A 15,221-nucleotide genomic window follows, 5' to 3' on the forward strand; every position below is an offset into this window, starting at 1 on the left:
AGAAAGAAAAGAAGACAAAACCTAGTGTGTGTGTGTGTGTGTGTGTGTGCGCGTCCGCATGTGTAATAGAGAGTGAGTGAAGGAATGACGGAGGGAGAAAGAGAGGCCAGTTTACGTAACGATCCTGACTCTGAGCACTTCTGATATATCAGAGCCACACTGCGGACAAAAACCCCTACAACCTCCATGACTCTCCTCCGCACCCTGTCACGCCTGCACACACACACACACACACACACACACACACACACACACACACACCCACCCACTCACCCCTCTTTGAGTAACGTACACTGTACACTTACACCCACTACCATCTCTCTGTCTCCCTCCTCTTTTTTCTTTCTCATTCTCTCTCTCTCTCTCTCTCTCTCTCTCTCTCTCTCTCTCTCACACACACACACACACACACACACACACACACACACACACAGTCTGTCACTACCACTCTCTTCAGTCTCTGGCCCTGTAAGCCCAGCAGATCTTTTTGGGCCATAGAGTGATTAATGTGTTTGTGCACCTGTCACTATTCATGCATTCATGAATGTGTGTGTGTGTGTGTGTGTGTGTGAAGGGTATTTCTAAAAATACAAGTATTCTAATTTTTCAGCATGTGTGCATACATGGATGTATATCTGTGTTTCATGCTGGCAAGCCCTGACTTGTTAACATGGCAGGCACCAGAATTTTTTCTCTCCCTGTGTTAAGGAGGAGCTTCTCCAGTTCAGGGTGGTGTTAAGAAAATAGTAATTTTTCATTAATTCTGAGTTATTTATAAAGAACTTCTCATTTTTTCAACAACAGCAGCTATGGCAAACAGCACATTCAATGTAAATGTAGTTTTTAATTGAATGTGGCCAAAATATCTTCAACAGAAAAGCTAAAAGCCTGATACAAGTGACCACAAGGCAATGACAAAACTGTCTTTCTCTTGCAAAGATGAGACACCTCAGCAGTGGACAGCACCCATGCAGCCACAGTTAATAACAGCACATCTTCCAGAATACGGTAAATCACTCACATAATGTAGCCTAACATGCCTGAACACATACACACCAGCATTTTTTTAAATTCTAAAATATATTTTGATAGGAGATACAAATTCTTGCTCATATACAGTCTGGTTTAAATAGTAACCAGGCCCTTTCCTTATCTATTCACCAAGGCTAAACTAGTGTTGGTCATCTCATAGGGCTTAATGCTTACATACAGTGTAGTACGACCTCTGGTGGTGAAAAGTAGGCATATTTTTCAAAATTCACATTTACTGTAAATGCGCGTAAATACGGTGCACATACAGTAACAGTAATGTACTGTGACATTACTGTTACAGGCCTCAGTCGCAGAGCAGATAAACAAGGAACTTTTAGCTGAAAATTACAAAAATAGGCTAAGCCATAAAAATGTGTTTGAAACAGTAAAACCAAGACATGTATTTTATTTTACTCTCTTTTATATTAAGTACATTTTACGTATTTTTGCTCGAGTATTACTCGGATATTTTTCTACATATTGCTGAAATCACTGTCTGTATGCTTTAAAAAAAGTCGATTTAAAAGAGTTGGAACTAAATTTCGGCGACATCAATATTCCACTCGGCTGTATTTTGCAGTGACACACTTCCAAAATGGCCGCCAATCAGGAACCGGTGTTTCAGATTTTCTCATTTCAGGACTGTAAATTTTCTCCGGACCCGGTTTTTGAGCTCCCGGCCCAGTGTCAGACCCCCACACAGGTCCCTATAGTGATAGACAACGGCTCCTTCCAGACCCGGGCCGGCTGGGCTGCTCCGGAGGCGGACTTTGACTCCCCGCGGCTGCTCTTCAGGTCGGTAGCGGCGCGCAGCAGAGGGGCAGCCCGCAGCGAGACCCAGATCGGTAACGATATCCCAAACCTGGAGCCGCTGCGGTGGCTGCTGAAGAGCCAGTTCGACCGGAACGTGGTGGTTAACTTCGAGATCCAGGAGCTCATCTTCGACTATGTGTTCACGCACCTGGGCATCAGCTCAGAGGTCAGTGGTGGACGGGGGCTGGTGTGTCGTGGTGCCGACATTTATATCACATACACGGCAAATAATGCTTCCACGTCTCCTCCTCTTCAATGAGATCACACTTAAACTAGAGAGCTAAGGCTAATTTTTAATGCAGCCATTTAATATGTATTTTCTTTCCTGTCCTATTAGTGCCTCTTCAAAATGAGTATGAAAAGTTTCTACACTTAAGTAATATCCAAGGGTCTCTTTTGGTCTCAGGGGGCACATCTCCGTCAGTATTTACACAATGTGCATTTGTCCCCCTGATAAAAACATGAAAGTAGCAGAAGACTTTTGACAAAATTACATTTACCAATTACAATTACACCAGAAATTAATGCAGACAAGACACAAATTGGTACACAAAAACACCAGAATGCAGGAAATTAAGTGTTTGATTCTCAAACCCTTTTTTCATGTCTCCACTACAATCTTGAAACAAAACCTTTGCTCATCATAATTTTACCAGAGCCTGAGGAAACATGCTCAACAGTCCAAAAATTGAAGATACCAGGTTTACTTTCATGCTGGACAAAAAATAAAAAATGCTGAATAGTGTTCATGTGGAATGACTTTTTAGTCAATTGACCAATAGTTTCAATGGAAGCATACATAAATGTATAAAATGCACAAAAAGTAGAGCACAATGCAAAAATACAATCGTTAAACTATGCATAAAACTTAATTTAGTTGACTATATTAATTTAGTTCAATATAGAGGACTACACTAATGCCAAAAGCAAAGGTACCTAATTTTTTGGCATCATAATATTTTCAATTTGACCAGCCAAAATACCAGAGGAAGACCATGATAATTCTAAAAAAATATGTTTTTAAACATCAAAATAGGAGAAGTCTATATGTACAGTAATATGTTGTATTTCTAATGTTACACATAGACTTTTCTGTACTTTTAACTCCATGGAAAGTGTCAGGTGTTCTTATCATTCATCAAACCTGTTCCTCCTGATAATGTAGTTCTGCTATGGCAAAACAGAATAAAATGAAGACATGTTTGTGGACATAAAGGTCTGTAACTACTTTGGGTACATCCTAATTCCCTTAATCACATCCATGTTTCCCTCAACCGTGTCTTTTCCTTGGTTTATGTGCCCAGATTAGTTAAACCACAGAGTGTGACTGGTGTATATTCTGTTTTTGAAAATTAGCATTTAGTAATCTAGGTTATGATTAAAATGATCTATAGTTTGTAGAATTTTTTTTTAGCAACCTGAATGTTTTAGGGAAAGTGGAAATGATGCAAAAAGATTTTCAGCCTCACATATGACTGAATGAAAATGATGACAAACAACTAAAATATATTTATTGTTAAAAACTCTCCTCTCACAAACTAATATTATCAGTGATGCAGAGAAACTTATTTCTAATGAATAAAGAAAAAAAAAGTTTGTTTTATTTATAGTAGTTCAGGCTGGTAATATTTTGCCATTTTTGTTTTATATGTAATGACAGACTAACTCATCATGACAACCAGATGATCAAACAGCATTACTTCCTCTATGCTTTTGCAGGGCAGCGTGGAACACCCCATTGTGCTGACAGAGGCGCCCTGTAACCCACTGCACTGTCGTCAGATGATGTCAGAGTTGTTGTTTGAGTGCTACCGCGTCCCACATGTCTCCTACGGCGTGGACAGCTTGTACAGTTTCTACCACAATAACGCTCAAAGGGACCTCCAGCCACCACACACCGGCATCGTCCTGTCTTCAGGATACCACTGTTCACACATCCTGCCGGTTATTAACGGCAGGTGAGGATTCACAGACAGCTGCTTTATTGTTTGCCCTGTCAAAGTTCATTTTAAATAATTTTACTAGTATTATTTTTCTCTGAGAAATGCTTTTCTTCTCTGTCATACACACATTTTGCACTGTTTGTTCTGTAGAGTCACATTTTTGATATGGTTTTGTTTCAAGGTTTGATGCAGTGAATTGTAAGCGTGTGAACGTGGCTGGGAGTCAGGCAGCTTCTTACCTGCAGCGTCTCCTTCAGCTGAAGTACCCAGGTCACCTTGCCGCCATCACACTCAGCCGTGTGGAGGAACTGCTGCATGAACACAGTTATATTGCTGTGGATTACCATGATGGTACAGTCTGTCAGTGTAAACATATAGATATACTGATGAACTTAGAGCTCCTCTGGGCAAGTTCACAACTCTGTTAAATTTTTCAGTAGCTGAAGGTCCCCCAAATTTATCTTATGTAATATTAATTAACTTTAACTTTCTTTTGTACCTTCCATTTCCTCTTTGTTGCGTTCTCCACAGAGCTGGAAAAGTGGCGCAGCCCAGAGTTTTATGAGCGGGAGGTTCACCGTATGCAGCTTCCCTTCTCGGGTAAGGTGCCGGGCGGCTGTGTGAGCGTGGAGGAGAGGCAGGAGAGACGAGCTCAGCAGCTTCGACGGCTTCAGGAGATCAACGCTCGCCGCCGGGAAGAGAAACTGCTGCAGGACCAAGAAAGGCTAGACAGACTTATGGCAGTACAGGTAAGGGGCCTATTTTATCATTTATGGTTTATTCTTTAGGCTTTGTTTGTTTGTTTGTTTTTTTAGATGACTTAAGATTTAATCTGCAGACTTTTTGAACCATTTACATCTGATGATTACAAATAGACAAACTATAAGAAGTTTCATGGTTTTTCTAAGGAATTTTGTGTGTTCTCTACAACAGTAACTATAAAACATCCAAAATAAAAAGTATCTCTGAAAGGGAAACTAAGTTATTTTTGAAACTGAACCCTTTTCTTCCATGTTTTTGTGTTTTGAATCGACTAATGGAGGCAACAATTTTTGGAACTGGTCCATTATTAGGAGAGACTGCTGTAGCTGCAGGAGTGAAACAGGCAGCAGTTTAATTCCTCCAGTTGTGCATGTCGATTTACATCTATTAAACGTTACTGTTTTTGCCGCTGACAGGCTCAGAGTGTTATTTTAAGTGTCTGACAACATCACAGAAAAGACCCTTTTGCTGATCTGGTCTGTCAGTGTGCGTATCCAAGTCTTGCCCAAGTCTCTTTCTAAAATCTAGGACTTTTCCACATTATCATGACATTAAAAATATGTTTGATAGCACTAAGCTAGGTCCACCTGTATTCCAACACAACAAACTCTCCCCAGCACTCCTCTCTCCAACTCTAACGTTTCCATCATTATTTTTCCTGAAACACGTCACCTCTGTCTTCCTCTTGAACTGAGGGTGCATAATTGTTGTCTCTATTAGTCACTTAGAAACAGACACATGGAAAAGTAGGGTCGATGTTGAAAATAACAGTTGGCATGTGGACACATGGATGCAGACCATACACACATATTCTGGTCTTGCCAAAGCATAAAGGGATATTCTGATAAAATATGGCGGGGTTTACAAAACATAATAGGATATGAGATAGCAAAAACATGTAAGATACTTTACTTGGGGAATCTAACACAAGACATAATACAAAAAGAGGATGAGTATCTTATTACGAGATTGTGGTATAAAGTAGAACCACTGACCGAGGAGCAGTGGGTGTTCACTTTGGAAGAAATATTTGTAATGGAGAAACTTACACATAAATGCAGCTAGTGTGTGCTGCACACTGATCATAGAGATTGTGTGTGTGCAGGAGCTGCTGGAGGACGGCCTGTTGGATCAGTTTCATAAGAGCTTGGTGGAGCTCAACATGGATTCCGCAGAGGAGCTGCAGTCTTACATCAACAAACTGCAGCTGGCCGTGGAGCAGGGCAGACAGAAACTGCTGCACAGCGACGGGGCAGAGGGAAAGACGGAGGTGGGTGGTACTGCACCAAATCGGAGAGAAAATGAATCAGGAGATCTTGACTCTTTGTTATCTTGTGAGCGCTTTGTGCGCATCTGGAGGCACTGAGTCTGGAAGAACATTTGGGTAGCTAAAAAAATGCTTCCTATGAAATCTTGAAGTGTATCCTGTGTTTAACTGGGAGCCAGTGGAGGTCATCAAGAACTGGGGTGATGTGGTCATGTGAGCAGGATCTAATAAGTAGGCAAGCGGCAGAGTTTTGTACATACTGACGGTTATTTAGGACATTGTTTGTAATGCTGTAGAGGATGCTGTTGCCGTAGTCATGTCTGGATGTTACAAGTGCATGGATGAGTGTTTCAGCAGCAGAGGGAGACAGAGAGGTTTGGAGGTGGGCAGTGTTATGGAGGTGAAAGAAGGCTGTTCTGGTGATGTGGTTGACGTGAGGCAGGAAGGAGAGGTTGGGGTTAAAGACAACTCTGAGGTTGCGGACTTGGGTGGAGGGGGTGATGATGGAGCCATCAATGTTGAGAGCGAAATCCTGGGTGGGGTGAGTAAGGGAGTGTGGGCCAATGATTAAGATTTCTGACTTATTGTAACTTGAGTGTATACCATTATTACATGAAAAGTGGCAACAGTAACAAGGAAGCAAAGTGGACAAACTTCTCTGTATTCTCCTCAAAAGTAATGACAGCAGCTGATCAACTCGGGAGCCACTGAGCTGAGGTCACATTTGAATGTGCCAAAAATTAATTAGGGCTACATGTCATCGCCACAAATGTGCTGCAGGGCTCTACAGGGTCCGTCCTTGTTTGCTGCAGTGGATGTGCCGCAGCTGACACGAAGCCTGAGGCTGTTCTCTTGCTCTCTGCCAGGTGTCTGAGCTGGAGCAGCCGATGGACGAGGGAGACGGAGTGGCGCTGATGGATCCTGACTTCCCTGAGGACACGCTGCCAGAAAAACCTGCTAATGTGGTTCAGGTAGTGGCACAGAGACACTGGAGCTTCCCAGACAGATATTTAGATCCTCATTAATGCTGCACAGGCAATTATCTGCCAGTTTACTGTGTGGCAGGATGTGTTAGAAAACTTTTTGTCCTGCATTATAACAAACTAACTTTTCTCATAAGCTGAAACACTTGGTATATGGCACATTGACATCAGTGAAAATTAGTTTGATCTTGTCTCCAGCCCGTGTTCAACATGGCAGAGTACCACCAGCTGTTTGTTGGGACAGAGCGTCTGCGGTGTCCAGAGATCCTTTTCCAGCCCTCGCCGACCGGAGAAGACCAGATGGGGCTGATGGAGACGCTGCAGTACGTCCTGGCCAGGTAATAATGCAGCGGGACAGGTCTGCAAGCATCACACACATTGTCTCTTTTATTTCTTATATTAACCTTAGTCATTTTTTGTTCAGAAAATGAACAAAAAACATTGATAACATTGATACATCACTGTTCATGTCTGTCTTGCATCTTCTGTACCACATACAGATACACTCCAGAGCAGCAGGAGGCGCTGGTGAGCAATGTGTTTCTGACAGGAGGGAACATGCAGTACCCTGGGATGAAGGAGAGAGTGGAGAGAGAACTGTTGGCTATGAGGCCGTTCCAGTCACACTTCAAGGTACAAGATCCTTTTTAAAACCCTACGCGTGCGCGCGCACACACACACACACACACACACACAACCCACTCCTAACTCAAGAGCCAGACCGTGCTGCTCTGAATCTCTTCCCACATCACGTGTTTTAGATGTTGACCCAAGAAAGACACATCTTTTCATTGTTTGTCAACATCTTGTACATATAATACAAATACAAAAAATTTGAACTGTGATATAATTACTGTGCTTGTTTGCACAGAACATATATTATGACTGATCGGACACAGTTGTAACTGCTCAAATACTTCAAACATAATCTTGCAATAACATTTTAACTCTGATGGACTCCTTCCTAGGTGACAATGGCGTCGCGGCCAGCCCTGGACGCCTGGTACGGGGCAAGAGACTGGGCCTTGGAGCATCTACCTAGTGGAGAGGGAGGAGCAGCAGAGGGATGGATCAGCAGACAGGAGTATGAGGAGAAAGGAGGCGAGTACCTGAGTGAGCACTGTGCCTCTAACATCTTTGTTCCCATGAAAATCGCAAAACCAGTTCCTGCTCGCCCCACAGAACAATCTCTTACCACACTGACATCAAGCGGAGCTTCTGCTGCCGTCACCACAGTTACATCTGCTGCCTGTGCTATTGTTGCTGCTGATGTTTCCATGGTAACCTCCTGAACTGAGATCTCAATCATGACGAGTCTCCGATATTCGTGAATCCCGGAAATTATTTTTGAAAGAAGTGTTTACTGTCATTCAGTTTGACTTGACTTGACTTTGACCTGCTTCAACATTGGTTTCTGACCTCTAATGTTTCCCAGCATGCCCTTCAACATCACCCACAGAGCAGGTATGAACTTGATGCTTTAGTCACAGGTGACGAAGACTTTGCTTTTTGGTTCTGAGGGACTGAAAACAAAACTGTATGTGAATTGTTGAGGATTCAAATTGATGGTCCTGCCCAAACATGATTGTAACTGCAAATAATAGTGTATGTCTTAGAGTGGTCTGCTATTCGACATTTCTCTGTGGAGGTTTAAGAAAACACCATCAAACAATAATATAAGCTCAGAAATACAAGGTTCATTAGCAGTAGCTGTTTTTGCAGTGTTAAGACATCATTTTCCTTTATGTACCAACAGCCAACATTCAGGAATGTTGAATGGTAATGCACTTCCTGTTTGTTCTTTATCGGCATCTATCTGTTTCTGGTCTCCTGTGACTTTTGTAACTTCCTGACTGGAACTGTTTTGGAAATACAATTTTGTTTTATTTTCATAATGCTTGCCAAAACCGCAAGAGACTATTCATACTGAGTGGTCATCAAATGAAAGATCTTAAAAAGGACTAGTGGGATTATTTTGTATTACTGTGTAAATAGAGTTTGTTGTTTGTATATTTTAAAATTATATATTTTCACTGATGTGAACAGCTTTTGATTGAATGGCAGCATGAGAAGAAAGTCTGGCAGCTGTCTGAAGCAGCTGGTTACAGAAGAACAGTCTTTTATGTCAGTCCCCCTTCTTCAGTCCTGTCTTTTTTCTTTCACTACAGCCCACTTTAAAAACAATTAAAGGTTCAGTTCACTGAAATTATAGACACAGGCACACGCATTCTTATATTTCTATCTTAGTGAGGACCCTCATTGACATATGGCATTACCTAGCCTTTTACCCTTATCTTAACCATCACAACTAAATGCCTAACCGTAACCTAAACCTAATTTCAACCCGAACCCTAAAACCAAGTCTTTACCCTCAAACAGGCCTTTGAAAAAATGAGGACTGGCCAAAATGTCCTTACTTTGCAAAAATGTCCTTGCTCTGTTGCTGAAATTTGTTTTTTGGTCATCACTGTGTAGCATGTACAAGTACTTACTCACACACACACACACACACACACACACACACATTTTCTAACTCACCTCTAGTTGTATCTAACAATGCAGTTAGTTCTGGTTTTATTCGCCAGGTTTTTCTGTTCATACCAATACAATGGAGAGGAACAGAATTTCGTTTGTTGCCTCACAGCATTGAAAAATTAAATTGCAACATGTGTTTTTTCCCAGAAAACATGTCCACATGACTCTCGATTGAGGCTCCAACAAGCAATTATTTTCAGCACCAATTATTGTATTGTTTAAGTTTTGGATTCATCGATTACATTTACTCAGAGAAACTCCCATCACAGTTTCCCAGAGCGTCTGAAAATGCTTGTTTTGTTTGACTAATAGTTAAAACTCTACAAATATTGAATGTACAGTTAAACGGACACAAGAAACAAATCATCACATCGAGAAACTGCAACTAGAGAAAATTTGTTTTTGCTCGATAAATGACTGAAATGATATATCCATTATCAGAATTGTTGGTCATTTATTTTCAGTTCAGGCACATACCTCCAAAACCTGACCAATAAAACCTTAATTTTTTCCAAGAGAAGATAACACTAGAGGTAGCCTAAGTGAGAAAATATTTTGATTTCCCTTTTTTTGGTGATAAATTGACCCCTTTAATTAGTGGAGTTTGCGATTTTGGAGGAATTTTGTTGATATTTGAGCTCAACACCCAAACAAATACACTTCTCCTGTCAGTTTACCATCCCTTTCACCTCTACTGCCTTTCTTTTTAAACATTTGTGAACTTTTCCCAGTCCTGTGCACAGACAGAACACAATACTGTTGCTTGGTCTGAGACACTTAGTTTGTTTCCTATTTACAGAGCCAGGGCTGTGTATGAGCACTGGAGTTTTTTTTCCCAGCACAGAATAGACAGTTAGCCAACCGTGTGGAGATTTCTGCTGGACTGGATAAAAGCCTATTGGATTAAAATCACAGACTGCACCTTTAAATGCAGCATTTATCACTAGGTGTTGCAATATAGTTTTACAGCACTAGATGGCTCAGATTAACACAAAATGTATGCATCCTCCACAGCTCTTCAGCCTCTACAGCGTGACTGAGCATATTTACAGTAGCAGATCTGTTATACAATATAACTAGACTAACCTCTATAACAGCAATATAGATTTTCTTAAAGTCAAGAGTTTCAAACTCCTGAAAAGTTGGTTTATGCATGTAAAGTAGCAAAGTCTGCTGTGTCAGAAATGGATTCTCACTGTCGGTTTCTATTCATATTTAAACCGACGACATATTTTTCTATGAATGCCAGTTGAACAAATGTACTTTGTGTTCAGCTGCTAATCTACATATCCACACTTTAATCAGCCTAATGTTCACAAGTACATGTGACAGCCATGTGATAGGAACCACTGATTCTTGACATGGTATATGTCCACTTCTCTCTCTCTCTCATCTGATCTAAAGGTTATGACTCTTAAGAACTGACCCTGAAGAACTGTCAGGTGTCCTGCAGGTCTGTTTGCGGCACTGGTTTGTTCCATGTTGGTCCACATTATTAAACCAGCAGACCTCTGGGGTCTAATAGTATTATGTGGTTTTAAACTGTACCACAGCTCAAGGTTCAAACCATCTGCCCGCTTGTTCTGTTTCTCCTCAAGCAATAGTAACACACACACACACACACACACACACACACACACACACACACACCCCTGGTTTCCACAGCAGGGCAGAGCAGGCTAATCAGAGCCAAACCAGGCCTGTGACTGCAGGGTGATTGGCTCAAATTTAACAAGAGGGATTAAAAAGGAAAAACAAAGCAATCTTTTATGTGTAAAAGCAAGTAAACAGGATTTATTTCTATGGCGACACTACATTTCAGTAAGAGTGTCTTAATGATGTGTGGAAAAAAAAACTTCAACTGCAGGTGCAACTCAAAGAAGACAGTGGATAGTGTGTTTCCTATCTTTTCATTTTATGTGTTGCTAATGGGGATGCCATTGTGTGGCTTTTGGGTTGTTATACACCATAAACAAGCAGGTGGATAATCTTTAAAGACTATTATTTACTATATTATGTGGCTGTGATCCATTTTGATAGTGGCCTGGTCCTTCTAAGCCCCTCAGGAAACACTGGCTCAAATTCAGCAACCGAAACATGTGATGGGTGGTCATGGCACTCACTTTTATCTATGTTCATACCTGCCTTTACCTCCATCGTGCTCACCTCTACCACCTTGACAGATGTCAGCCATGAACAAGTCAAATTTACTGCTAGGACTAATATGCGTCATCATTAGGTGGGGTTTCTAAATAAATTCTCTGCCGAACAGCTCATGGTTTACTGAAGGTGCACCACGCACGTCTGCACTGTGTTGGACCTGTATTGGCACAGTTTGTGCCATAGTGTTGGCCAGAGTCCAATTAGGAGGATTTATCTGTGAGCTCCGTGCTACAGGTCAGCAGGAGCAGCAGGCAGGGCTGAGCTCATGTCACACAGTCCTGTGTCGGAGGGGAGGAGAAAGAGATGGAGGTGTGACAGCTACACAATGAGTTTTTTAAGGGTTTGACAGTCTTATTTAATTTTCCTTGTGTAAAATTTGTCACAAATTCAAAATACATCTGACGGCAACAACCTGATCCACTTATTTTGTTCTTGTCTTGATGATTACAGAGTTTAAAATAGCCTGTTGGCAGAATGTCCTGTTGGCACTGTTATATAAGGTGAAGACTAGTTGAAATCCAAGGCAACCTTTGTTGCAAAGACTTGGAGCTATTTCTCTTTCCATGCTTCCTGGTTCTCTTCAGACTTTGCACAAGGACAAAACATTTGCATGCCATTGCCAACACAAATGGCTTTTGTTTGCAGGTGGGAAGCCTATTATTACTTCTGGCAACTTCTGGAACACCTGCACAGCTGAGAATGGAGAACCCTTCCTGGTGAAGCTCATTTGGTTTGGGGTGGTTTATTCTGTTTGTTTTTTTCTAATGTAGCTTAAAACCAACAGTGAGTTTAATCTATAATTATGTATAATATGACTGACTGTCAAATAAATGTAGTGGAGTTAAAAAGTTCAGTGAAATGAAAATACTCATCCTTAAAATTGTACTTAAGTGTGGTACTTTTACAGACAAGTTGTTTTGAAAGGTGTTTGAGGTTGATGCATTCATGCGAGAAGCTGTGACATCTGACTTCCTCTGCCAAACTGATTTTCTTAAGATCCAAGAAACAACCAAATTCATGTCGTCCTATTAAAGACGTATTAAAGATGTCCATGTTTGATTACTGTTTGCCTTGTGGCACTGATTTCCAAACTCAACCAGTGAATTCAGTGTACTTCTTGGCAGCTGTGTGTCTCTCCAGTGTCAGGGCTTCACCATAATGAGCTGAGTGACCCCAGCAGACCTGATATATCATGCTGTGACAGAGGACATGGGTAATTTATGAGATGCTGCTTTCTCTGTATCATTAATGACCAGTAATTTTTTGTTGGTATTATTTTGCATATTGTTTACAGGGAGTCCTTTTAAAGAGATATTCCACTTAAAATTGTGTATAAACATGTATAGTTTATGTTTTTTCCCTCCCCTTTTTCAATGTAATGTCTTTTAAATGCAATTTTAATGTTTTCTAAATGTCTTTGTTACAACCCGGCTCAAGTGGCCATAACAAAAGGGACCATGATGACCATAATGAACAGTTAACAAAAGATATTTTATAGCAGCAAATCAAACCAAATCAAACCAAATGAACAAATAACTAAATAAGAGCAACATATGGGGTGTGAATGTCAGTGATATCAGCACTATGTGTGAGTACTGAATGATGGGCGTGTGACAGTGTGTATGTGTAGGTGTTGAGAGTGCATGAAAGCAAAGAAACTAAAACATCACCAAACCAGACCAGAGTGGTTGCCTGTAGGGAGAAGCAGAGAGTAAGTGAGTGAGTGAGTGAATGAATAAACACAGCTTTTATCACCTTCAGTACACCGGGCCCAGGTGCACTGAGTTGCAATCAAGTCAGCTTGGGAGAGACAGACCTGGCAAACTCTCACAGCAGACACACCCCTAGATGACACAGGGATCTTCACAGTCTTACATTTCATCTATTTCTAAAGCACCTTGATTGCCTTGTGTGTGAATGGTGCTATATAAATAAACTTACCTTGCCAATAAAAGGTTGTCCCCCTGAAGTCTTGAAAGGCTATGAAAAGATGGCAGCGTTCTTTACAAAGAATGAAGGGTGGGCAAATCAGAGATCAGTAACATTGTGATACTGTTTGGCAAAGCTTGAATATTAAAAGAGAACGTACCCACAGCTTAATATTTCAGAATTTAAAACGTATCTTAAAACACAGTGGATGATAGAAAGATTAACAAGTAAAAGAAAACTACAACCTGTAAAATTCCTAAAGGGATGGGCACAACTATGCTATGCAGCTATGTCGCATGTGCCCCAAACAATTTCCCATTTGGGACAATAAAGTTTATCTTATCTTATCTTATCTTAACTAAGCCTTGGGAAGGGATGGGAATAGATAGGAAAATAAAAACTAAAAAGGAGTTGTAGGTGGACTGGGCCTATGTGGTGCCTGATTTGCCCCTCCCCCCATACTCCTACTCATTTGTGGAGATGTGTGTGTATGTATTGTATATGTGTGTAAGTTATGGTACTTTCTTGGGCGAATCAGTTAGCATGCTAATGGAAGTCTAAATTGGTGGCCAGAGGGAGGCCTAGCCGTGACTACGTGACCCCCAGATATGTATGTGTACTATGCTGTGTGTTGCTATATGTTGTGTATGTTATTTGTCTTAATGAAAGATAAAATAAATGAATTAAAAAAAGAACAGAGGGTGTTGTTACCTCAAATTCATATCACTGACAAAATATGGGAATAGTGACAGATTTATGCAGTGGAAAGAAGTACCAAAATATCCATATAAACATATAACAACATATAAACTATTCCCGCAGTATACTCCACTTCTCTATTGTCCACACATACTTGTTCCAAGAAGCATATCTTTGGAAAATGATTTATTTTGAACATAAGTGATTTGGTTTGAGAGGAAGTTTTATTACTTCTTTTTTTTTTACTAACTTGTCACTATTTGAATCCTTTTTAAGTAAGTTGAATCCAACTACAAACTTTTCAGAGTCACCTGTCAAGTCTACAGGGGGGTACAGTAGGTGTTTCATACTGAAGAGGTAGATCTTGGATTCAGTATCTCTTTAAAGCAGCCGTAAAACACTGTCTAAATGTGCTCTGATTACTGTTATTATTTGTCCAATGAGTTGTCCACACACACACACACACACACACACACACACACACACACACACACACACACACACACACACAAGCTGATTTGGGATTTGCAAGACAGTTCCAGGAGCTAATTTGCTAAAGATCTGACTACTATTACTACACACAGATGACACAAACTCACACACACAAACGCACAGCTCTGACAGGTTAGTAGAGCTATCGCCCTGTCTCACACTGGGATTTATTAGTGTCTGGAGACACCTTGTCTGAGGCTGATGAAGCCGTTATAATGAATCTCTGCTGTTAGAAAAAAACCTCCTCGCTCACAAATAATCATTGTTTTCATTTGAATTAAAGTTTGATGCTTTCAGTATTATTTTATGCTCATTTCATAGCTGAGTCTTTTTTTAAAGCATAGATGACAATAAGAGAGCCCCTTACAGTAAAAGCTGAACAGAAAAAGACATATGAAGACATATGTTTTCCGTAAGTGCTGCTCAATTATCTGAGCACAGACGTGTGGTACGTGGAAGGTCATGGCACGTCTGTGAAGTTGAAAGTGAAGCGTTTATGTGCCAAATTGAATTATATTTTCCATTTAAACTGGAGTGCAATGATAGAGACACTGGTCCATTAAACAGACTGGGAAGTGTTCTTATGATAACATAAAAGTTTCA

General features: G+C 40.7%; 1 protein-coding gene across 1 annotated transcript; it reads left to right on the plus strand.

Moving 5' to 3' along the window:
- The first annotated feature begins 1,621 nt into the window (after nt 1-1,621).
- On the plus strand, nt 1,622-14,046 carry actr5 (actin related protein 5). The gene is made up of 9 exons (XM_049581587.1): nt 1,622-2,011; nt 3,565-3,803; nt 3,970-4,139; nt 4,320-4,537; nt 5,656-5,820; nt 6,684-6,788; nt 6,999-7,138; nt 7,301-7,433; nt 7,769-14,046. Exons 1-9 carry the CDS (start codon nt 1,628-1,630, stop codon nt 8,090-8,092), a joined length of 1,878 nt encoding a protein of 625 aa, XP_049437544.1. The 5' UTR covers nt 1,622-1,627; the 3' UTR covers nt 8,093-14,046.
- Nucleotides 14,047-15,221: the final 1,175 nt, after the last annotated feature.

The sequence above is a fragment of the Epinephelus fuscoguttatus genome, linkage group LG7 (genome assembly GCF_011397635.1).
Source record: "Epinephelus fuscoguttatus linkage group LG7, E.fuscoguttatus.final_Chr_v1".
Lineage (NCBI taxonomy): Eukaryota > Metazoa > Chordata > Actinopteri > Perciformes > Serranidae > Epinephelus > Epinephelus fuscoguttatus.